The following is a 23,708-nucleotide window of genomic DNA, read 5'->3' as shown; positions in this document are numbered from 1 at the left end:
TCCAGCTCAAATCAATCAAATGACATCGCAGACACCTGCTTATCTATCCAACGTTGTTGCAATCGATATTTTCACACTATGAGAAATCAGTTCGCAACATGTTTGAAAAGATCGAAGCATCTGGGCTTCGTACCTTGCTAGGGTTGGCAACCTAGGAAATCTACCCTGCTGAAATCCTCGATATTTATGAATCTCGTTCAGTCACTGATGATGGGGAGATTCAAATGAAAGTGAATGACCACATTCTGATCGTGGATGTTGAATTTTTCAGGATCTTATCAGAGGTCTCTGATGCTGCTACAGAAGAAAGGCAGACCACTCTGTCAACGACCGAGGAAAAGATCAAAGTGTGTGACCCCAAGAAAGAACTGAAGCCAGAATACCATCAACTAGCTGACATCATTTCCAAGGGCGTTCTATCAAAGGCAAGATCATTTGTTGTCCTCACTCTAGAGAAATTTCAAGTCAAGACTGCTATTGTCCAGGGATAAAGATAAAATGGTCATCAATCCTCTTCACAATCTTGTAAAACATGGTACAGATTTCGAATCACTCTAAAGGCTTCGGCACTTCAGCTGAGCAAACTTGTTGAGGACTCAAGGATACTTCCTGTACCCTCCTCCTCAATTATCAAGTTCAAAATCTTCACGGCCTCCAAGGTGCAGCTGAAGAAGACAGGGGCAGACAAGTTAGCAGATAAGGTTAAGAAAACTGAATAGATCAAACCAGCTACAGCTCCCAAGTGAAAGAGAAAACCGGTCCTGTCAACCAGTGATTCGGAGAAGAACCATTCTCCTGTTTTGTTGAAGAAATCTAGTTCGCAGAATACCAAACCAACTGCTACTCTTGGAGCACTTTCTCAGCTCAGACTGTTCCCGTCAGGAGCTGAGAAACCTCTCTAAGATGTTCCAATTAAGTCGGTTCAACCAGCTGCCCTACCAAAGCAGAAGACTGCAGCTAACTACCCATCCACAGTCATAACTGATCTCAGAGAGAAGCTAAAATTGAAAGCAATCCCAGCTCTTCTCACAACTATTGTCTGTCCCACAGTTCTACCTCCAGCACGCTGAAAAGGCGTACTCATCAGAGAAGATGTGGACACAACTGGTTCAACCGTGGACTTTCATCATGCCCTAACTGATCTGAAGGGCAAGTCAAAGATGATTGAGGAACCAAGACCCAAAAATGCCGTTCAAAAGCCAAATGATCTAATTATGTGTAAGGCCTGAGATTTTATCATTTTAATCCGAGATTATTTAATTTATGAATTTTGGAATTTTGAGTAATATTCCATGGTTTTTATGATTCCTTAGTATTGAAATTGAATTAAAAAGAGTTTCGAGGGCCGAATTGCAAATAGTGAAGAGTTCAGGGGCTAAAGTGCAATTATGGAATTGAGTGGGACACTTGTCCTCACCATGCAATATATGTTATGAATCTTTCATTTCTTCAACGAGAATCGAGCTTCCATTTCAGAGAATTCCTCAAGTTCCTTAAATTCTAGAAAAATTCATTATACTATATCTGGTTATCTGATTTTGAATCCGAACACAGTACCGTACTCCTCTCGTCGACATCTACAACAGGACGTAAGTTTTATTGAGTTCTGTTATCATTTGAAAATATGATATTGGAGGAATGCTTATTTGATCTATATTATGTGTTCTAGGAGTACTAGACATCGTATATTTAAAGGAATCTCGAAGAACAGATTGATTTTGGAATTGTTATGATTTTTCAGATTATATTGATTAAAATTGAACAGATTAGGATTATTGACTGATTCTGGATTGTATTGGATATGGGTTATAGATTGTAATTGATATATGTTGATGTGGTATTGACAGGGATATCGAGATTGTTCCGTTATGCCGTTGATTTTGAGTTAGATTCAGATTGATCAGATTCAGTGTTGAATTGGGAATGGAATATTGATATTATTATTCTCGATACGTCATTTCAGATTGATAGAGACAGTCTTGAATTCAGAACTTCGAATTCGTCAGACCGAGACTACGAAAGAAAGGTATAATTCCATGTGGTACTGGGAGAACGACTCGAGTAGGATATACTTGAGTTCCTAAATCACATACTTATTGTTATTATGTACATTGATTTGAATTGATATGCTTGTTCTATTGATTTATAGAAGCATGTATTAGATGAGTATTAGACGAGTGATCTTGTGACATAAGTGCCGATAGTGATGGAATCGTCACTGGCACATTGCACATTGTCACAAGATAGTGAATTGGCGATAGTGCCACAGTCTGTGACGGATAGGTAAAGACACCGGATGTTTGGTTATATCGATTGAATAGAATTGGAGTTTCTTCTATTACTGAAATTCGATATAGGAATGCCAACATTTGGAAACTGGGATCCCTAGACTAGGATTAAGTCTAGTCTGAGACGTGGAGTTACGAGTTTGATTGACAGATTTATATTGAACTATACTTTCAGATTTTGATAAATGATACTGATATCTGTTACATGCTTTTACATTATTTATATAATTGCATTTTTCGTTGATTTATACTGGGATGTATTTCTCACAAGAATTATCCGGCTGTTGTCCTGTTTGTATGTGTGCATGGCAACAGGTGGGACAGGATCGGGGTCGAGGAGATGAAGAGAGATCGTGATTAGAGTGGAGACTACGGAACTTGATTAGAGATAGGGTTTGGACACTTGATATTTAGATGTTAAACCTTAGTTTGAATGATTGTATATAGTACAAGACTTGTACTTTAATACTGACATGTATATTAGAATGTATTTCATTACGTTCCGCAATTAATATTGTATAAAAAAAATTTATACCCTGTTTATTATAATGGATTAAAGTGTCTCAATGATGATTAAGAACATGATTAGCGTCCGGGTCCCCACAACAGGTGGTATCAGAGCGATAGATCCTTTAGATTGAGATAGAAGAGCTAGTGAGCGGGGTAGATTGAGTTTTCTTTCCTGCTTTTGATTGCAAGCATGTTCTACTGCTTTATAATGCATGTTTATCTGTTTATCAGACTTGATTTTGAAACATGCATTATTGAGAATGAATCAGAACCGATTCTTGAGCAGCAGTAAGATCATTGGAGGAGGACTGAAACATATGTGTTGTATTTGGTTGCTAACCCTTTTGATAATCAGATATGCCTCCTCGAAGAATACCAGAACAGGGTAGCACTTCGAATCCTCCAATGGATGTGACAGCAACACCGATGGAGACATTGTTGAAGAGATTTCAGTCGTTTCATCCACCGACTCTGAAGGGTACTGAGACTTCAGTTGATTGCGAGAGTTGGTTAGACGACATTGAGATGTTGTTTGAGTCCTTGGATTATATTGATGAGCGGAGAGTGAAACTGATTGGGCACCAGTTGCATGATGTGGCAAAGAACTGGTGGATTACGACGAAGAAAGCATTGGAGCATCGAGGTACGACTATTACCTGGAATGTCTTTAGAACTGAATTTTATCAGAGGTTCTTTCAAGTGTCGTATAGGAAGGACAAAGGAGCAGAATTTGCGAATTTGAGACAGGGTCAGCTGAACATCAAGGAATATGTGGCCAAGTTCTCTACACTGCTACGATTTGCTCCACATGTGGCCGAGAATGACGAAGCCCTTGCTGATCAGTTTATTAATGGCCTGAATCCTGAAATATTTACTTTGGTGAATACGGGGCGACCGAACAATTTTACTGATGCCTTGAACAGGGCCAAGGGAGCCGAAGCCGATCTGATGAGACAAAAAGGAGCTTCGTTTGTGCCTCCAGCACCGAGACCACAGCAACCATCCTCAGCTTAGTTTTCACAACCTCCTCCCAGATATGAGAGTGGCAATGGCAGTGGAAAGAAAGATCAGTTGAAAGCTAGCGGGAAACCGTTCAAGAGATCTGGAAGCAGTTCATCAAGTTCTAGTGGCTCGAGACAGACTGGTCAGGGCCAAAGTTATATATGACCTTATTGCAGCACTTGTGGAGGGAAGTATTCCACGGAGCAGTGCCGAGGAGTGTTCGGCAGTTGCCGTATCTGCAGACAGCAGGGACACTTTGCTAGAGTCTGCCCACAGAGGGATACTCAGAGATCACAGGGTGCCGAGTCATCTGGATCAGCGGCACAGACTGATAGTCGATCAGCGGCTGTCCATTCGTTCCAGCCAGCACCATCCCAGTCACAGCAGATGCCAGGAGGTAGTCAGACAGTTAGCCAGCCTCCTAGACAGCAGGCCAGAGTATTCGTTTTGACTGAGGAGCAGGCTCAGGATGCACCTGACGATGTTGTTGCAGGTAACTATTTTATTTCTAGTTATCCTGCATATGTACTCATAGATACGGGTGCATCGCATACATTTATATCTGAGCGATTTCCCTTGATGCATTCATTGCCTATTGAGTCATTATCTGTGGTCGTGTCTGTCTCTTCTCCTTTGGGGACAGGTTTGATATCAGTGAAATCTGTTAAATCTTGTATACTGCAGTATGATGGGCATGAGATTGAGATAGATTGTATTGTGCTTGGGTTGTCTGATTTCGACTTTATTATCGCTATCGATATGTTAACCAAGTACAGAGCTACTGTAGATTGTTTCCACAAGATTGTGAGATTCAGACCTGAGATGGCTGATGAGTGGAAATTCTACGGTAAGGGTTCTAGATCTAGAATTCCTTTGATATCCGTATTGTCTATGACTCGATTGTTACAGAAAGGAGCGGAGGGATTCCTTATCTATTCAGTTAATTTACTGAAATCGAGTCCATCATTGGCGGATTTGCCAATGTTGTGTGAGTTTGCTGATGTCTTTCCAGATGAGATTCCTGGGTTGCCTCCGGTTCGAGAAGTAGACTTCAGCATTGAGTTGATGCCAGGTACAGTTACGATTTCAAGGGCTCCGTACAGAATGGCACCGATTGAGTTGAAAGACCAGTTAGAAGATTTACTTGCCAAGGGTTACATTAGACCGAGTGTGTCTCGTTGGGGTGCTCCAGTACTGTTTGTGAGAAAGAAAGACGGTTCAATGAGACTCTGCATTGACTACCGGCAACTAAACAAAGCAACGGTAAAGAACAAATACCCTTTACCTTGTATTGATGATTTGTTTGATCAGTTGCAGGGTTCTTCTGTATATTCCAAGATCGATCTGAGATTTGGATATCATCAGCTGAGAGTCAGGGATTTTGATATTTCGAAGACAGCATTCAGAACCAGGTATGGACATTATGAGTTTATTGTCATATCGTTCGGTTTGACGAATGCACCGGCTGTATTTATGGGGTTGATGAACCGAGTCTTTCAGATGTATCTTGATGATTTTGTTATTATATTCATTGATGATATCTTGATTTATTCGAAGAATATGATTAAACATGCCGAGCATTTGAGAACTGTATTGAAAATTTTGAGGGCTAAGAAATTGTATGCCAAACTATCGAACTGTGAGTTTTGGCTGAGTCAGGTTGTATTTCTGGGTCACATCATATCTGGTGATGGAATTTCAGTTGATCCTACTAAGGTTGAGGCTGTGATCCGTTGGCCGAGACCGATATCTGTACCAGAGATACGCAACTTTATGGGTTTGGCAGGATATTATCGTCGATTCATTAAAGATTTCTCGAGTATTGCTAAACCTATTACTCAGTTAACTCAGAAGAATGCTCCATTTGTCTGGTCTGAGGAGTGTGAGTCCAGTTTTGTTGAGTTAAAGAAGAGATTGACCAGTGCTCCGGTGTTGACTATTCCATCAGGTACTGGTGATTTTGTTGTATATTGTGACGCTTCTCATAGAGGGTTGGGTTGTGTGTTGATGCGATGAGGGAATGTCATTGCCTATGCTTTGAGACAGTTGAAGCGACATGAGACTCGCTATCCAATTCATGATCTTGATTTGGCGGCCATTGTCTTTGCATTGAAGATTTGGCGACATTAGCTGTACGGTGAGAAATTCGAAATCTATTCTGATCACAAGAGATTGAATTATATGTTTTCACAGTCAGAGTTAAATATGAGACAACGAAGATGGCTTTATTTGCTTAAAGACTTCGATTGTGAAATCAAGAACTATCCGGGGAAATCTAATGCAGCAGCAGATGCACTGAGTCGAAAGGTAGGTTCTTTATCCTTATCGACGATCGGTGTTTCGAATTTGATAGAAAATTGATGTTTGACTGGATTGGTATTTGAGACAGATTATAGACCGATGAGATTATATGCTGTTCAAGCCGAACCAGAGCTGATTTTGAGAATTAAAGCGGCTCAGAAAGTTGATCAGAATGTACAGAATTCGATTGCTTATGGTCAGAGCTGGACATCAATCGGAATATCAGGTTCATGACAGTGTTTTTTATGTGAATAACCGTATTTTTGTGCCGAATGTTTCATATTTGAGACAGCGAATACTGACAGAAGAGCACATCAGTCGTTTTAGCATTCATCCTGGTGGCAGGAAGATGTACAATGATTTGAAAAGACGGTTTTGGTGGAAACAAATGAAAGATGACATTGCTGAAGTTGTATCAAAATGTCTGAATTTCCAACAGGTGAAAACCGAAAGAAAGAAACCAGGAGGTCTACTGCAAAGTTTATCTATTCCTGAATGGAAATGAGATCACATTTCCATTGACTTTGTGACGCAGTTACCACGTTCCTCCAGAGGTTGTGATGCGATTTGGGTTGTGATTGATAGATTGACCAAATCCGCCTGTTTTATTCCATACAAGATGACATACAAATATGACCAGATGGCCAATATTTATGTCAGAGAGGTAGTCAGATTGCACAGAGTGCCGAAATCTATTGTTTCAGACCGTGATACTCGGTTTACTTCGCACTTCTGGCAGAGTTTACAGCAGGCTCTAGGTACGAAGTTACATCTGAGTAACGCATATCATCCCCAGACCGACGGACAGTCAGAGCGGACTATCCAGACACTAGAAGATATGCTTAGAGCTATATTGTTTGATTTTAGCACTAATTGGCAAGATGCATTACCTCTTTGTGAGTTCTCGTACAACAACAGCTATCAGATGAGTATTGAGATGGCCCCTTTCGAAGCGTTGTACGGAAAGAAATGTCGATCCCCTCTGTATTGGGATGATATCTCTGAAATTCCTGAAACTGGACCTGATATGATCAGAGATATGACGGAAAAGGTGAAGCTGATTCAGAAGAGAATGAAGACAGCTCAAGACAGACAAGCCAAATATACCAATGTTCGACGTAGACCGTTGGTATTTGAGGCAGGAGACCGAGTATTTTTAAAGATTTCACCTTTCAGAGGAGTTGTCAGATTTGGCAAGAAAGGGAAGCTGTCTCCACGATATATTGGGCCGTACGAGATTCTTGAGAAGATAGGAGATCGTGCCTATCGACTCGCATTATCGCCTTCTCTATCTGGAATATATGATGTCTTTCATGTATCTATGCTGCGGAAGTATCTCCCTGATGATTCTCATATTATTCAGCCAGACGAGGCCGAACTTGATGAAAGTCTGAGTTATGTTGAGAAACCTATTCTGATTCTTGGTCGTAAAGAAAAACAACTCAGAACGAAGATTATTCCTCTTGTGAAAGTCTAGTGGACTCGTCATGGCATTGAGAAAGCTACTTGGGAGACTGAATCAGATATGAGACAGGAATTCCCAGAGTTATTTCACGGATGTGAGTATTTTATTTTAGCTTCTGTTATATCTTCTTATCTTATGTGATTTGATTGTCTGCGATTTCGAGGGCGAAATCATGTCTCAGAGGGGGAGATTTGTAAGGCCTGATATTTTATCATTTTAATCCGAGATTATTTAATTTATGAATTTTGGAATGTTGAGTCATATTCCATGGTTTTTATGATTCCTTAGGATTGAAATTGAATTAAAAAGAGTTTCGATGGCCGAATTGAAAATAGTGAAGAGTTCAGGGGCTAAAGTACAATTATGGAATTGAGTGGGACACTTGTCCTCACCATGCAATATATGTTATGAATCTTTCATTTCTTCAACGAGAATCGAGCTTCCATTTCAGAAAATTCCTCAAGTTCCTTAAATTCTAGAAAAATTCATTATACTATATCCGGTTATCTGATTTTGAATCCGAACAGAGTACTGTACTCTTCTCGTCGACATCTACAACAGGACGTAACTTTTATTGAGTTCTGTTATCATTTGAAAATATGATATTGGAGGAATGGTTATTCGATCTATATTATGTGTTCTGGGAGTACTAGACATCGTATATTCGAAGGAATCTCGAAGAACAGATTGATTTTGGAATTGTTATGATTTTTCAGATTATATTGATTAAAATTGAATAGATTAGGATTATTGACTGATTTTGGATTGTATTGGATATGGGTTATAGATTGTAATTGATATATGTTGATGTGGTATTGACAAGGGATATCGAGATTGTTCCGTTTTGCCGTTGATTTTGAGTTAGATTCAGATTGATCAGATTCAGTGTTGAATTGGGAATGGAATATTGATATTATTATTCTCAATATATCATTTCAGATTGATAGAGACAGTCTTGAATTCAGAACTTCGAATTCGTCAGACCAAGACTACGAAAGAAAGGTATAAGTCAATGTGGTACTGGGAGAACGACTCGAGTAGGATATACTTGAGTTCCTAAATCACATACTTATTGTTATTATGTACATTGATTTGAATTGATATGCTTGTTCTATTGATTTATAGAAGCATGTATTAGATGAGTATTAGACGGGTGATCTTGTGACATAAGTGCCCATAGTGATGGAATCGTCATTGGCACATTGCACATTGTCACAAGATAGTGAATTGGCGATAGTGCCATAGTCTGTGACGGATAGGTCAAGACACCGGATGTTTGGTTATATCGATTGAATAGAATTGGAGTTTCTTCTATTACTGAAATTCGATATAGAAATGCCAACATTTGGAAACTGGGATCCCTAGACTAGGATTAAGTCTAGTCTGAGACGTGGAGTTACGAGTCTGATTAACAGATTTATATTGAACTATACTTTCAGATTTTGATAAATGATACTGATATCTGTTACATGCTTTTACATTATTTATATAATTGCATGTTTCGTTGATTTATACTGGGATGTATTTCTCACCGGAATTATCCGGCTGTTGTCGTGTTTGTATGTGTGCATGGCATTAGGTGGGACAGGATCGGGGTCGAGGAGATGAAGAGAGATCGTGATTAGAGTGGAGACTACGGACCTTGATTAGAGATAGGGTTTGGACACTCGATATTTAGATGTTAAACCATAGTATGAATGATTGTATATAGTACAAGACTTGTGCTTTAATACTGACATGTATATTAGAATGTATTTCATTACGTTCCACAATTAATATTGTATATAAAAAAAATTAGACCATGTTTATTTTAATGGATTAAATTGTCCCAATGATAATTAAGAACATGATTAGCGTCCGGGTCCCCACATTTTGCAAGCTATCAATGAGCATGCTGAACTGAAGCTTGAACATTATGATGAATGGGTGAACTTCTGGACAGTCACTCTTGCCAAGAATCTGAGGAAGAAGAAAGTACTGGAGAAGTTCATCTCTTTGGAATCAGCTGTCAAATCCACTACAATCACCCAAGCCATGGAGAGAAGATCATATTTCTTTGTTCTTATGAGAATCAAGAGGTTGACTATGCTGACAGCTGAACTGAAATCAAACTATTATACAGCTAGTCCTACTGCCTATGAAGACATAGCAGCTTTTCAACAACTGAACTCTGATCTCATCTCCTTTTAGATGAAAATTAAGATTTGCTAGATGGGCCAACAATTACACATTCCAGTATGAGACAATGGTTCAAAATCAGCTGAGGAAGAAAATCAAGCTGAGTCAGCTGTGGAGGACTTTCAAACTGAAACAGCAGAGGAGCATCTGAATGATCTAGCTGAAACAGAGTAGGTTATGGTTCAACCAGTCGAAATAGTTTCAGAAGTCTCTCCTTTCTCGACCGATGAACAACCATCCTTATCTACAACATTGATTATCCTACTAATCTCTAAACCAGTAGTGTAGACATCTACATATTCGGAATAAGATCTAACACTGGCAAATGAAGATGATCTGCTGCAACCGAGGATATTCAAATGGAGTTGAAAGATGATTCAGCTGCTGATGACGTTGTTGAACCTGTTGAAGATCAAGTTATGATATCAACAACAGAAGCACAAGAACAAACATAAGCTGTTTAGTTACCAACTGAACAAATAATCACTCCCTCAGTCCAAGAACTAACAGCTACAGCTTCTTTTCCATCTTTCTATCAGCTGCTTCCTGAGACTTTCTTCATGCTAGAATCCACTCTTCATTTATTTGATGCTCGGAAGACTATCAAGGCATCCATCTCTTCAACTGATCATCAGGATCAACCTCACAGTCAGTCAGTTTAAGAAGCGACGTAGAAGAACTTACAGCTAATATTGACCAAGATGTTGCCCTAGGTCAGCTTCTTGTTGTGGAATTCTCTCAGAAAGGAAAGGGGGAAAAAAGTACCTATTGAAGAATTATCCCCTGAATTGCCAATAGGAGCTGATATAATTCTTGACACCATCATTTCAGAACTAAAAAATCTTGGTTCACATATTAGCCAGATCAAATCTACTCAGCTGTTGCATTATTTGAGTCTGGACACTTTAAAAGAGCATACAATAAAGGACTTAAAGAAAGTGACCAAGGATGGAGTTGTTCTTTTCGATTCATTCAAAAAGATCAAAAGAGAATCAATTACAATTCCTACTCTGCTTTCCTCCCAAGAACAACTCAGCTATCAGATTGATTTTGTTCATAGCAGTCTATCTAAGAAGTTTGACATAATGTAGAATCAGCTGGCTGAGACATCTGCTCAAGTTAGTTCAGCATTCCTCCTCTTTAAAAAAGTGGCAGGTGTTGACAAAAAAGGGGAAGAACAGAAGACAAAAGCAGCATGAGCAAGCAAGAAGAGAATTGAACCGGACAAGCCAATTAATAAAGATCCAGTGGAGAAGAAGTCGAAGAAATAATTTGCCAAGTTTCCTAAATCAGTGGTTAGTCTTGAAGGAATATTTTTGAAATTGAAATGTACATACGAGGACAGTGCCTTTCGCGCACATGCGCGAAACGGGCAGAGGATCTCGCGCATATGCGCGGTGGGTGTGCGCGTATATGGGCGAGCTATGCGAGGGTTCAAAGTAAACTCCAGAGAAGTGGGCGCACATGCGCGACGGGGAGCGCGCACATGCGCGAGATGTCCAGTAGCCAAAAACTGATTTCCATGAACATGTCGCGCACATACGCGGAGGTTACACGCGCATATGCGCGAGCTGCCGAGGAGAATATTGCGCAGACTAGTAGGTCTCGCGCATATGCGCCGCGTGATGTCGCACATATGCGCGAGACGTGTTTTACAAAGGGCGAGCCACCTAACCTTTACATGCAATGTGTGAATATATAATGTATACAAGTCTTCATTCAGAGGTAAGAAAAGAGGGAAAACGGAGAGAAAGGTTCAGAAAAATTGTGTGAAAAATCCTTACGCCTTTTGTGAGAAATCTGTCCGTTTGATTGTGAATACGACTTCAGTACTGTATTCCTAGCGATGCAGGCTACAAATGGACGTAAGTTTTACTGAGTTCTATCATCACTTGAAAATATGATGTTGTAGGAATTTGATATGATTCATATATGATGTTCTTGACATGTTAAACATCGTATAATCGAAACCGGACTGAAGAACAAATATCATATGGAATTGTTATGAATTTTGGAGTTGATGGGATATCAGAATTGAGTCGTTATTGATTAGGAGATGTTGGAATTGATATCTGATAGATATGATATGGCTGGGTATATTGAGATTACGCCACTATGCCGTTGAAACGGAATTTGATTGGATTCTGACTATATCCCGTAGTGATTTGAACGGGTATTGATATTATACTCCTTGATATTGTTATTGCCAGATTGATATTGACAGGCTTTGAGTTCGAGACTTCGACAGAGTCAGAGTAACAGAACGAAAGGTATAAATTAATGTTGAGTTGGGATTGCACAACTCGAGTGAGGTTTGACTCGAGTTTCCCTAAATCACATACCTTAGTTTATTGCAGTGATATTTGCAATTAATGATATTGAGGTGTGTGGTCTATTGATTCATAGACAATGTATGTATTGAGTCATAGACTGATTCGTCTAGCTATCGGCTGATTCGCCTAGGCACTGGCTGATTCGCCTAGTCATTGGCTGACTCGCCAATTTTGTGGCTGATTCGTCTAGACACTGGATATATAAATTATATCGATGTCGTTTAGGAGTTGATTCATTCCTATCGACTGAGATTCGACATATTTTTCAATATCCAGACACTGGGATCCCTAGATTAGGATTGAGTCGAGTCCGAGTCTGAGTGTGATTCATTACGTGATATTGAATTATGTTTCTGATTCGATACATGTCATGAATATCTATTATATGCTTTTATATTGTGTATATGATTGCATGTATACATTGTTTATACTGGGATGTATTTCTCATCGGAGTTATCCGGCTGTTGTCTTGTTTTGTATGTGTGCATGACAACAGGTGGGGCAGGACCAGGATCAGGAAGAGGATGAGAGATTCAGAATTAGCGTGGAGATCCGGACTTAGAGTAGAGTGATTTTCAGTACTTGACCTAGCGACTGAACTTTAATTAAGTTAAATAAATGTTGTGCATGATTTGTACTATTACACTGACACGTATACAAGATTTATTATCTTACGTTTCCGCACTTGTATATTAAAAAAAAAATTATATCCCACTATTACTTAGTTGTTAACTTTGATCTTAATAACAATTAAGTGTTGAATTAGGTTCGGGTCCCCACAACAGGTGGTATCAGAGCGATAGATCCTTTAGATTGAGATAGGAGCTAGTGAGCGGGGTAGAATGTGTGTTATTTCCTGCTTTTGATTGCTAGCATGATTTACTGCTTTAATACATGTTACTTGTTTATCTGATTTGATATGGTAATATGTTTTATTGAGAATGAATCAGCACCGATTCTGGATCAGCAGTAAGATAATCAGGGGAGGACTGAAACAGGTTTGTTGTATTTGGTTACTAATCCTTTTGGTAATCAGATATGCCTCCTCGAAGAATACCAGAACAGGGTAGCACTTCGAATCCTCCAATGGATGTGACAGCAACTCCAATGGAAACATTGTTGAAAAGATTTCAGTCATTCAAACCACCAACCCTGAAAGGAACAGAGACTTCGGTTGACTGTGAGAGTTGGTTGGATGACATAGAAATGTTGTTTGATTCGTTGGAGTACACAGAGAAGCGACGAGTTCGGTTGATAGGACACCAGTTGCATGACGTTGCAAAGAACTGGTGGATTACGACAAAAAGAGCATTGGAGCATCGAGGTACGACTATTACCTGGAATGTATTTAGAACTGAAATTTATAAGAGATTTTTCCCAGTATCGTACAGGAAAGACAAGGGGGCCGAATTTGCCAATTTGAGATAGGGTCAGTTGAATATTGAGGAGTATGTGACCAAGTTCTCTACTTTGTTGAGATTTGGCCCACATGTTTCTGAGAGCGAGGAAGCTACTGCTGATCAATTCATCAATGGCCTGAACCCTGAGATTTTTACATTGGTGAACACAGGACGACCGAATAACTTTACTGACGCCCTGAACAAAGCCAAAGGAGCAGAAGCCGGTCTGATGAGACAGAAAGGAGCTTCGTTTGTTCCTCCAGCACCGAGACCACAGCAACCACCTCCCAAATTTGAGGGTGGTAGCGGCAGTGGTGGAAAGAAGGATTTCTTGAAAGCTAGAGGAAAACAGTTTAAGAAGTCTGGCAGCAGTTCTTCTAGCTCTATTGGTTCCAAACAGAGTTATACCGAAGCTTACTGAAGAACTTGCGGAGGGAGACATCCCACAGAGCAATGCCAAGGAGTGCTTGGTAGTTGCCACATCTGCAGACAACAGGGACATTTTGCCAGAGTATGTCCACAGAGAGGTTCCCAAAGATCCCAGAGAGCCGAATCATCAGGATCAGCAGCACAGACTGATAGAAGATCAGCTGCTGTTCATTCCTTTCAGCCAGCACCATCTCAATCACAACAGAGGCCAAAAGGAAGCCAGACAGTTAGCCAACCTCCGAGACAGCAGGCCCGAGTATTTGCCTTGTCAGAGGAGCAAGCTCAGGAAGCACCAGATGACGTCGTTGCAGGTAACTTTTCTTTATGTGGTTACCTTGCTTATGTATTAATTGATACTGGTGCTTCTCATACGTTTATTTCTGAGAGATTTGCATTGAGTCATGCATTGCATGTTGAGTCATTATCGTCTGTAGTGTCTGTCTCTTCTCCTTTGAGGACAGGTTTGATATTGGTGAATTCTATGAAACATTGTATGCTACAGTATGACGGGCATGAGATTGAGGTAGATTGTATCGTACTTGAGCTATCTGATTTTGACTGTATTATGCGTATCGATATGCTGACCAAGTACAGGGCTACCGTTGATTGTTTCCACAAAATTGTGAGATTCAGACCGGAGATGGTTGATGAGTGGAAATTTTATGGTAAGGGTTCTCGAGCCAGAATTCCTTTGATATCTGTAGTATCTAGGACTCGATTGTTACAGAAAGGAGCGGAGGGATTCCTTGTTTATTCAGTTGATGTACTGAAATCGAGTCCATCATTGGCCGAATTGCCAGTGGTGTGTGAGTTTGCTGATGTCTTTCCATATGAGATTCCTGGTTTGCCTCCGATTCGAGAGATAGACTTCAACATTGAAGTTGATGCCAGGTACAGTTCCGATATCTAGAGCTTCATACCGAATGGCACCAATTGAGATGAAAGAATTGAAGAAACAGTTGGAGGATTTACTGGCCAAGGGGTATATTAGACCGAGTGTGTCTCCTTGGGGTGCTCCAGTATTATTTGTGAGAAAGAAAGATGGTTCGATGAGGCTTTGTATCGACTACCGGCAACTGAACAAAGCAACGGTAAAGAATAAATATCCGTTGCCTCGCATTGATGATTTGTTTGATCAGTTGCAGGGTTCATCTGTGTATTCCAAGATCGATCTGAGATCTGGATACCATCAGCTGAGAGTCAGGGATTCTGATATCTCAAAGACAGCCTTCAGAACCAGGTATGGTGTGACACCCTGTCTTTAAACTAGACCTCAAGGAATGCCACATTCCCTAATAATACCTCATAAGAGAATTCTGTCTCTTTAGAAGTATCACAGGACCTCTGTGACACCCTGTCTTGAAACTAGACCTCAAGGAATGCCACATTCCCTAATAATACCTCATAAGAGAATTCTGTCTCTTTAGAAGTATCACAGGCAGTAATAAGAACTATCAAAGAACTTTATTAGCGGAAGCGAAACGTACAAGTACTAGTAAATTACGATAAAGTTTTACATGTCCAAACTAACATAGACGGTAAGAGTGACAATGACATAAACATTTCTGACAAACTGACTCATAGACTAAATGACTTATTATGCCTTCCAGCAATTTATTCCAGACAACAACTGGCGGGTCATTCATCGACATTTCTTTCTTTATCCAAATCCTGGTTACCTGGCTCTGAAAATTACAATAGATAAAGAAAAATAGAGAGGTTAAGTCTTTAAGGACTTAGTGAGAATTAAAAAAGGGTAAATATGATACTCAAATTTGAAAGAATGATACAATAGACAAAAGAATCAACATCCGGTTATATGAGTACACCAAAGTCACGTTGTTCAATGGACTTAATCTCAAGATCAAAGTCCGTTGTCCAGGGCTCTGTTTTGGTCAATCACCTTATCATTCAGTCATTCATTCATTTATTTGATGATTAACCAAAACTTCAATCAGTGGAAGCTTTATAAGAATCACATCTAGTATAATGATATTACAATGAGAATGTTACATTGAAGCATTCACTCATTTCGGAAAGGTAGTACCAGCATGAATAAGGAGTTAGTTCGATAGAAAAGGACATTCAGGATGGGGCATATTTCATATGCATCAACGCGATTCAAAGATACAGAATTTATGCACAGGCGTAAGAAATCAATAATCCGTAGTGAATATCGTTAAAGAATATAATATATCATATCATAATTTTCAGGCCAAATGCCAAAGGCTATATAAGAAGAACGATAAAGAATTTCCTCACCTTGAGACTTACTATAGATGAGAGAGAGAGTTCCAAGTTCAAGTCAATCCTATTGACCAATGTGATTAACATTAGTATAGTAAACATTTTTGATATAGATTATCCCTAAATTTTTACCAAAATAAAGAATATAACTTCATAAACTTTATTTATTGATTAAAAGTTAATAAAAAATTATTTTATTTATTTAATATTTCTTTGTCAAAAATTATTTTCTAATAGTCAAAACTATCTTTAAAATTTATAATAATTAATATTTGACTTCAAAAATTATAATATTTCATATAACAACTCTTATTATAATATTAACTGAAAAGAATTCAAAATAGATAATATTTGAAATTATTTTAGCATTAAACGATATATATAACATTTAATATATAACTCACAAAAATCATAATAAATAATTTGTGACTCGAAAAATTACAAAACTTCATAGCTACTTCCAATGATATATTTTTCAAGTATTGAAGGCTATGAACATTTATACAAAGGTTTATAAGATCATATAGTTAGTAAATCATATTCGAAAACCATAGTATTTTCCTTTAAAAATTTACAGTAAATACAATACTCATTCAAAAATTATGAAACTTGTACAGTAGCCTAGAATAATATAGAGTATGCTTCGGAAAATAAAATTTCGACTTTTCGCCGGCGCGTGTGGTACACGCGCCGGTTCCGGCGGCGCGTGGCCGGCTTCCGGCCACCACGCGCGGCCACAATTTTTCCAGTAACCGTAAAATACGATTTCCTACAACTCTTCTGTTATAAGTTTTCTGAAATTCTCAGCCAAAACGTGCCAGAAAAGGAAAATATAGTAAAACTCACACCCCGACTTCGGCTGCCGGAAAACACTATTTCTGAGGCCGATTCCGGGAAACCAAAGACATGAATGAGAAGTATGACATACAATGAACAATTTTCGTGTTTAAACTAAGGTGAAATACGGTCATAAAAGGTACGGAAATTGGGAGTGAAAACAGTACCTGAAAAGTGAGTTTTCTGGCACTATTCCCTTCCCTGACAGTAGCGATTTCTGAATTTTAACGAAAAATCGGCTGATGATATTTCGACACCTCCTTTTGTGATATATTTCTGGGTAAGTTGAGAGTGTTGTGGAATTTTTATAGAATATTTGGAAGGGTTTTGGGTATAGAAATGAATTTTTTCCTATTTTCTCAACTATTAAAAAGCCTCATTCTCACACCACTCAAACCCTACTCTAGACCAGCCCTTAAAACTCGAAATTAGGCTAAGAAACTCTTGAAATTCATCAAGTCAATGGCTTCTTTTATAGGCAAGAAGCAAGCCTTTCCTCCAATCCATGTTGGACATCTTCCAATTGCCGGTTGGGCAAGAAGGGAGGTGGAGTGTTAGTTAAGCAAGGATGATGATTATAATACTTTCCTATGCATGCATGTATGAGTAGCTAATATATATATTTAAATATTTGACTTAGTTATTTCATTTTATCTTATTTTTAATAAAAATTATATAATAATTAAATATATACCTAATTATGGGGTATTACAATCTCCCCACCTTCAAGGAATCTGGTCTCCAGATTCGAATAGCTCTGGGTATTGTTGCCTAATATCATCTTCTTCTCTCCCAAGTGGCTTCTTCAATGTTTTGGTTCCTCCACAGTACTTTGACGAGTTGAACTTGTTTATTGCGAAGTTCTTTGATTCTCTGGTCAAGTATCCGAATAGGTTGTTCTTCATATGTCAAATCTCCTTCTAGGGTTAAATGTGTAGGGTCCTCTACGGGTGTTGAGTCAGTAAAGCATTTTCTTAATTGGGACACATGAAACACGTTATATATTCCAGATAGTGTCTTAGGTAGCTGGAGTTGGTAGGCTGCCGGTCCTATTCTTTTCAGAATTTCAAAGGGACCTACGAATCGAGGTTGTAACTTTCCCTTTTTTCCTGCCCTTCGGATTCCTTTCCTGGGAGATATTTTGAGGAGCACTTGATCTCCCACAGCAAATACTAAGTCCTTTGTTCTTTTGTCAGCATAGCTCTTCTGTCGACTTTGGGCTGATTGTATCCTTTGCTTGATGACTTGTACTTTATCAATTGCCTCTTGTATAATATCTGGTTTTATCGAACGAGTTTTCCCATCTTTGGTGCACCGCCATTCTTCAAGATCCCAGTTCAGAGGGGAACGACATTTTCTTCCATATAAAGCTTCATAAGGAGCCATTTGAATTGTAGCTTGGTAGCTATTATTATATGCAAATTCTATAAGGGGTAGATGATTTCCCCAGCAGTCTCCAAAATCTAAAACACAGGTGCGGAGCATATCTTCCAAGGTCTGGATAGTTCTTTCAGATTCTCCGTCTGTCTCAGGGTGCGATGATGTGCTGAAATTCAACTTTGTCGCAAGGCATTCCTGAAGCTTCTTCCACAATCTGGATGTAAATTTTGGATCTCAGTCTGAAACAATTTTTGAGGGTATCCCATGCAAACGAATGATTTCTTTTTGGTATAGACCAGCTAGTTTTTCCACTCCATACTTACTACTCACTGGAATGAAGTGAGCGGATTTTGTTAAACTGATCCACCACAACCCAGATACTCTCAAAGCCTCCTTTCATAAGAGGTAAGCCCTAACACAAAATCCATGGTTACATGATCCCATTTCCACTCAGGAATGGGGAGCGGTTGTAAAAGCCCTGATGGTCTTTGATGTTCTGCCTTCAGCATTTGACATGTAAGGCATTTCCTTACGAAATCTGCAACATCTCGTTTCATGCCTTTCCACCAAAAGTTTTGTTTTAAGTCTTGGTACATTTTGGCTCCTCCAGGATGGTTGGTGAATCGAGATCTATGAGCTTCTTCCAAAACTTCCTCTTTTAATGAGACGGGTACATAAATCCGTTTACGATAGCAAAATATACCATGAGGGTTGGTGGTGAAATCAGAATCTTGCTCTCCTTTGGTCTCTATTAGCTTAATTACATCGGGATCAATATCCTGACTTAGCTTGATTCTGGAGTTGAATTCTGGTTTGACTCTTAGTCCTGGCTAGATGACCACGTGAAAGTATGTGTAACAAGTTTTTTGACTTGACTTGGTTAGTTCCTCTTCCTCTAAGATGGGCTATACTGGCTCTACTCAAAGCATCTGCCACCACGTTGGCCTTCCCTGGATGATATAGTATAGAGCAATCATAATCTTCTAGGAATTCCATCCACCGACGTTGTCTCATATTTAACTCCTTTTGAGTAAATAAATACTTCAAACTCTTGTGGTCAGTATAGATGTCAAAGGTCGCACCGTATAAATAGTGCCGCCATTTTGCATCAATACACAACCCAATCCTTCTTTGGAAGCATCAGTGTAAACCGTGAACCCTTCTGTTCCTTCTGGTAGGGTTAAGACTGGGGCGCTAGTAAGCATCTTTTTTAGCACCTGAAAGCTTTCTTCACACCTTTGGTTCCATTGGAACATATTATCTTTGCGAAGTAAGTTGGATTAGTGGGGCTGAAATTTTTGCAAAGTCTTGGATGAATCTTCGATAGTATCCTGCTAGGCCAAGAAAGCTTCGAACTTCATTTATATTGCATGGTTGCTTCCACTGCATTATTGCATCTATCTTAGTAGGATCTACTTCAAGACCATTCTCGGAAATTATGTGGCCTAAGAATGTCACCTTATCCAACCAGAACTCACATTTGCTGAGTTTAGCATACAATTGATTTTCCTGTAGTGTTTGGAGAACTGTCCTAAGATGATGTGCATGCTCTTCCTTGCTTTTGGAGTAAACAAGGATGTCGTCAATGAAAATGACTACGAATTTATTTAAATATGGTTGGAAGACTCGATTCATCAGATCCATGAAAGTAGCTAACGCATTTGTCAATCCGAACGGCATCACTAAAAATTCGTAGTGACCATATCGAGTGTTAAAAGCAGTCTTGGGTATATCCTCTTGTAGGATTCGCAGCTGATAGTATCCTTGCCTTAGGTCCAACTTCGAATAAACTTTGGAACCTTGAAGAGCATCGAACAGTTCGTCAATACGCGGTAGTGGATACTTGTTCTTTATAGTGACATTATTTAGATCTCGATAATCGATGCATAGTCTTAAGGTGCCATCTTTCTTTTTCACAAATAACATCGGGGCTCCCCAAGGGGATGAGCTGGGTTGTATGTATTTTCTGTCAACAAGCTCTTGTAATTGGATCTTTAATTCTTTTAATTCTGCAGGTGCCATTCGGTATGGGGTCTTGGACTTGGGCATAGCTCCAGGTGATAGCACAACGGAGAACTCAACCTCTCTTTGCGGAGGCAAGGAATTTATATCTTCCGGAAAAAACCTCGGGAAAGTTTTGAACAACAGAGATTTCAGATATCTTAAGTTGATCATGTGGTTTATTGATTAGATAAGCTAGAAATCCCTTCCCTCCTATGATAGCCTGAGCTTCTTTGGCAACTTTTGGTGTTACGGTAAAATGCTCTACCTTGTGGTTTCCAAATTTCGCGTTTCCCAAATTTGAGAGTTTTACTTTTTTGGAATAACAATCTAATTGCGCTTGGTATTTAAACAACCAGTCCATCCCTAAAATGACATCGTAACCTTGTATAGGTAGCTCAAATAAATCAGCCATATATGTTTCCCCGTCAATTTCTAGAGGACAGTCTTTGTAAAGAACTTCACTAAGTAACTTATCTCCCATTGGTGAACTAACTTCCAAGATATATGGTAGCTTTACAGATGGTGTTTCTGGATGGTGAACAAAAGTGCTAGAAACAAAAGAGTGTGTCGCTCCAGGATCAAATAAAACTTTTCCAGTTTTTGAAAGCAGAAGAATTGTACCTTCAACTATAGCAGTGGGATCGATATCGTCTTCATTTCCTGTGAGTGCAAAAACTCTGGCTGGAATCTTCCGTTTTTGAGCAGTTGGAGCTGATAAAGGCCGAGATTTTTGTAGGACATTCTTGAATACGGTGTTGATCACTTCCACAAACCAAGCATTTCCCATTCTTTCTCCAGCATTTGTCTTCGTTGTGATTAGCTAACCCACAGTATCCGCATCTTTGCTTGTTAGTTCCTTCTCGAAAATTTTGTTTTGATGGTCCTTCTTTCTTGCCATGCTGAATCTCGTTTCCATATCTCCTCTTCTTTTGGTTATTTTCGGGGAAATTGGGGTTACGAGATCTTTTTTCTTCTTCTTCTCTCTTAAGGAGTGTTTTGATTTCTGATTCCACTCGTAGAGCCTGGTTGACTGCGATATTATAATCGATTACTTCAGAGGATACCGTTGACCAGCGGATCTCTAGTTTTAACCCTTATACAAACTTTCTCGTTTTCCTTGGTTCGTCTTCCATGAATTGAGGGGCATAGTGAATTAAGCGGTGAAACTCAGCCTTGTGCTGAGCTACTGTCATAGATCCTTGAACCAGGTCCATAAACTCTCTTTCTCGAGCGTTTCGTACAACTTGGGTGATATATTTTCCTTCGAATTCTTTTGTGAAGTTCTCCCATGTTCTGGGTGTATTGTTTTGGTTCCACTGATGATCTGTGACTCTCCACCAGTTGTATGCAGCATCCTCGAATTGGTAGGTAGATAGATTTATTTTTTGTTCATCAGAGAATTATGAACGGAAAATATCTTCTTGATCTTGGTCAGCCAAGACTCGGCTTGGGTTGCATCCGGGGTCCCTTGGAACCTTGGAGGATTGAATCGAAGAAAGCGTTCAAAGGTCCGATCGCCGGTATCCTGGTTCCTTGGTGGATTCTGGCAATATTGAAAGAATTGTTGCATCATTTCGAGTACATGGCGAGGATTAGGTTCTTCTTGTGGTATGCGCTCCTCTCTACGCTGATGATTTTGCTCTTCTTGGCTCCTTGCTTGGTTGCTTCCATTCGAAGATGCCATGAAGTTGCTATAGTGGGAATTTTATTTCATAAATAAGAACTTATGCAATAACAGTTTAAGCTAATCAATAACACATACCATGATATAATTATCATATCACAAAAGCAGTCATCATTTAGAGAAAAATCGATAACTACTAGAGAATTTATCATTCAGTCAGAAAAGTTATCACATCACATAATTTACTAGACCTACTAATACGAGATATCGTTAATTGATACAAAAAAAAAACAAAAGGTGATGATTTTTTTTAAAACAATACGACTAATAATCAAAGTCTAGAACAACTCCTCAGTGGTAACACTCGACTCGGCGACAGATGCAACCTCATCATCTGATATCTCGATGTTAACATTATCAGCAATATCTCCAACCAAAGGTAAAGGGTCCTCTCCCCAAAATGGTCCTAGCTGCACTATCAATGGCGGATCATCAGGAAACTCCTCCGGGTCAGACTCGTACTCAGGGTCTGTCAGCCACCCATCCTCCTCTAAAGCTGGTGGTAATGGGGGTAACTCGGGCTCCTGAAGTGGAAGAACTGGTGGATCAGAAAGAGGAACAACTGGCGGGTCAACAAATGGAATGACTGGTGGATCAACTGGTGGTACGATTGGTGGATCAACAGCTAGGTGCTCGGTAGGAATGTTGCTAGGTCCTGCTCCATCTCGAAGGCTGGTAATACTTGCTAAAACTATCTCTAACCCATAAATAGCATAGTCGAACATAGTACGAACCTGAGTAAGAATATAATCAAAATGAATCTCAGAGTAATACTCTGCTCTCTGCAGAGCTCTCACCTCTCGATCAACAAACCCGTGTAACTCAGGCAGACTCAAGATCATCCTATCTCTCTCATACACCGCTCGACCTATGTCACACCTATAGGGTGGAATCTGTCTCATCAGTGCATCCTCCAATGGAGTGGGATCATACTCTGGAATCCCCATGGCATCAAGGTGCCATCTATAAATAGCTAACTGGTTCCTCATGTCTTGATTCTCTCGAGTTAAACGATAAATCTCTTCTTCAAAAAGGACTCGATCAGTCGCCCTAGCGGCCCTCACTCTATCGCGTTCCTCTGCAATCTGAAGAGTAACATGGTCGGGATAATATGATAAACCTCGATCTCCAGGTGTGAAAGTCAAGGTCGGGGAATCTGTACGGACATAAATAGTGTCTAAACGTCCTCCCTGACTACTGGTAGAGCCGGACATCCTGTGATAAATTAATAAATTTATGGAAACAATAATTAGTGATGAGCAGATATTAGAAAAAAAAATTATAACTAATTGCATTTTACATTTCTAGTTAACTTATCCTAGCATGTTTGGCTCTGATACCACCTCTCTGACACCCTGTCTTGAAACTAGACCTCAAGGAATGCCACATTCCCTAATAATACCTCATAAGAGAATTCTGTCTCTTTAGAAGTATCACAGGACCTCTGTGACACCCTGTCTTGAAACTAGACCTCAAGGAATGCCACATTCCCTAATAATACCTCATAAGAGAATTATGTCTCTTTAGAAGTATCACAGGCAGTAATAAGAACTATCAAAGAACTTTATTAGCGCAAGCGAAACGTACAAGTACTAGTAAATTACGATAAAGTTTTACATATCCAAACTAACATAGACGGTAAGAGTGACA

The 23,708-nt window shown here is 39.4% G+C and overlaps 1 protein-coding gene across 1 annotated transcript; it reads right to left on the bottom strand.

Moving 5' to 3' along the window:
• Positions 1 to 17,767: 17,767 nt before the first annotated feature.
• On the bottom strand, positions 17,768 to 18,376 carry LOC142521911 (uncharacterized). Its single transcript, XM_075625083.1, has one exon. It carries the CDS (start codon positions 18,374 to 18,376, stop codon positions 17,768 to 17,770), a length of 609 nt encoding a protein of 202 aa, XP_075481198.1.
• Between the last annotated feature and the right edge of the window lie 5,332 nt (positions 18,377 to 23,708).

Source organism: Primulina tabacum, chromosome 13 (assembly GCF_025594145.1).
Source record: "Primulina tabacum isolate GXHZ01 chromosome 13, ASM2559414v2, whole genome shotgun sequence".
Taxonomy (NCBI): domain Eukaryota; kingdom Viridiplantae; phylum Streptophyta; class Magnoliopsida; order Lamiales; family Gesneriaceae; genus Primulina; species Primulina tabacum.
This window is presented reverse-complemented; position numbering and strand designations above follow the sequence as displayed.

Bases quoted from the DNA above. Each gene is read 5' to 3' on its own strand.
- LOC142521911 (XM_075625083.1), bottom strand. From the start codon at position 18,376: ATGGCTCCTTATGAAGCTTTATATGGAAGAAAATGTCGTTCCCCTCTG.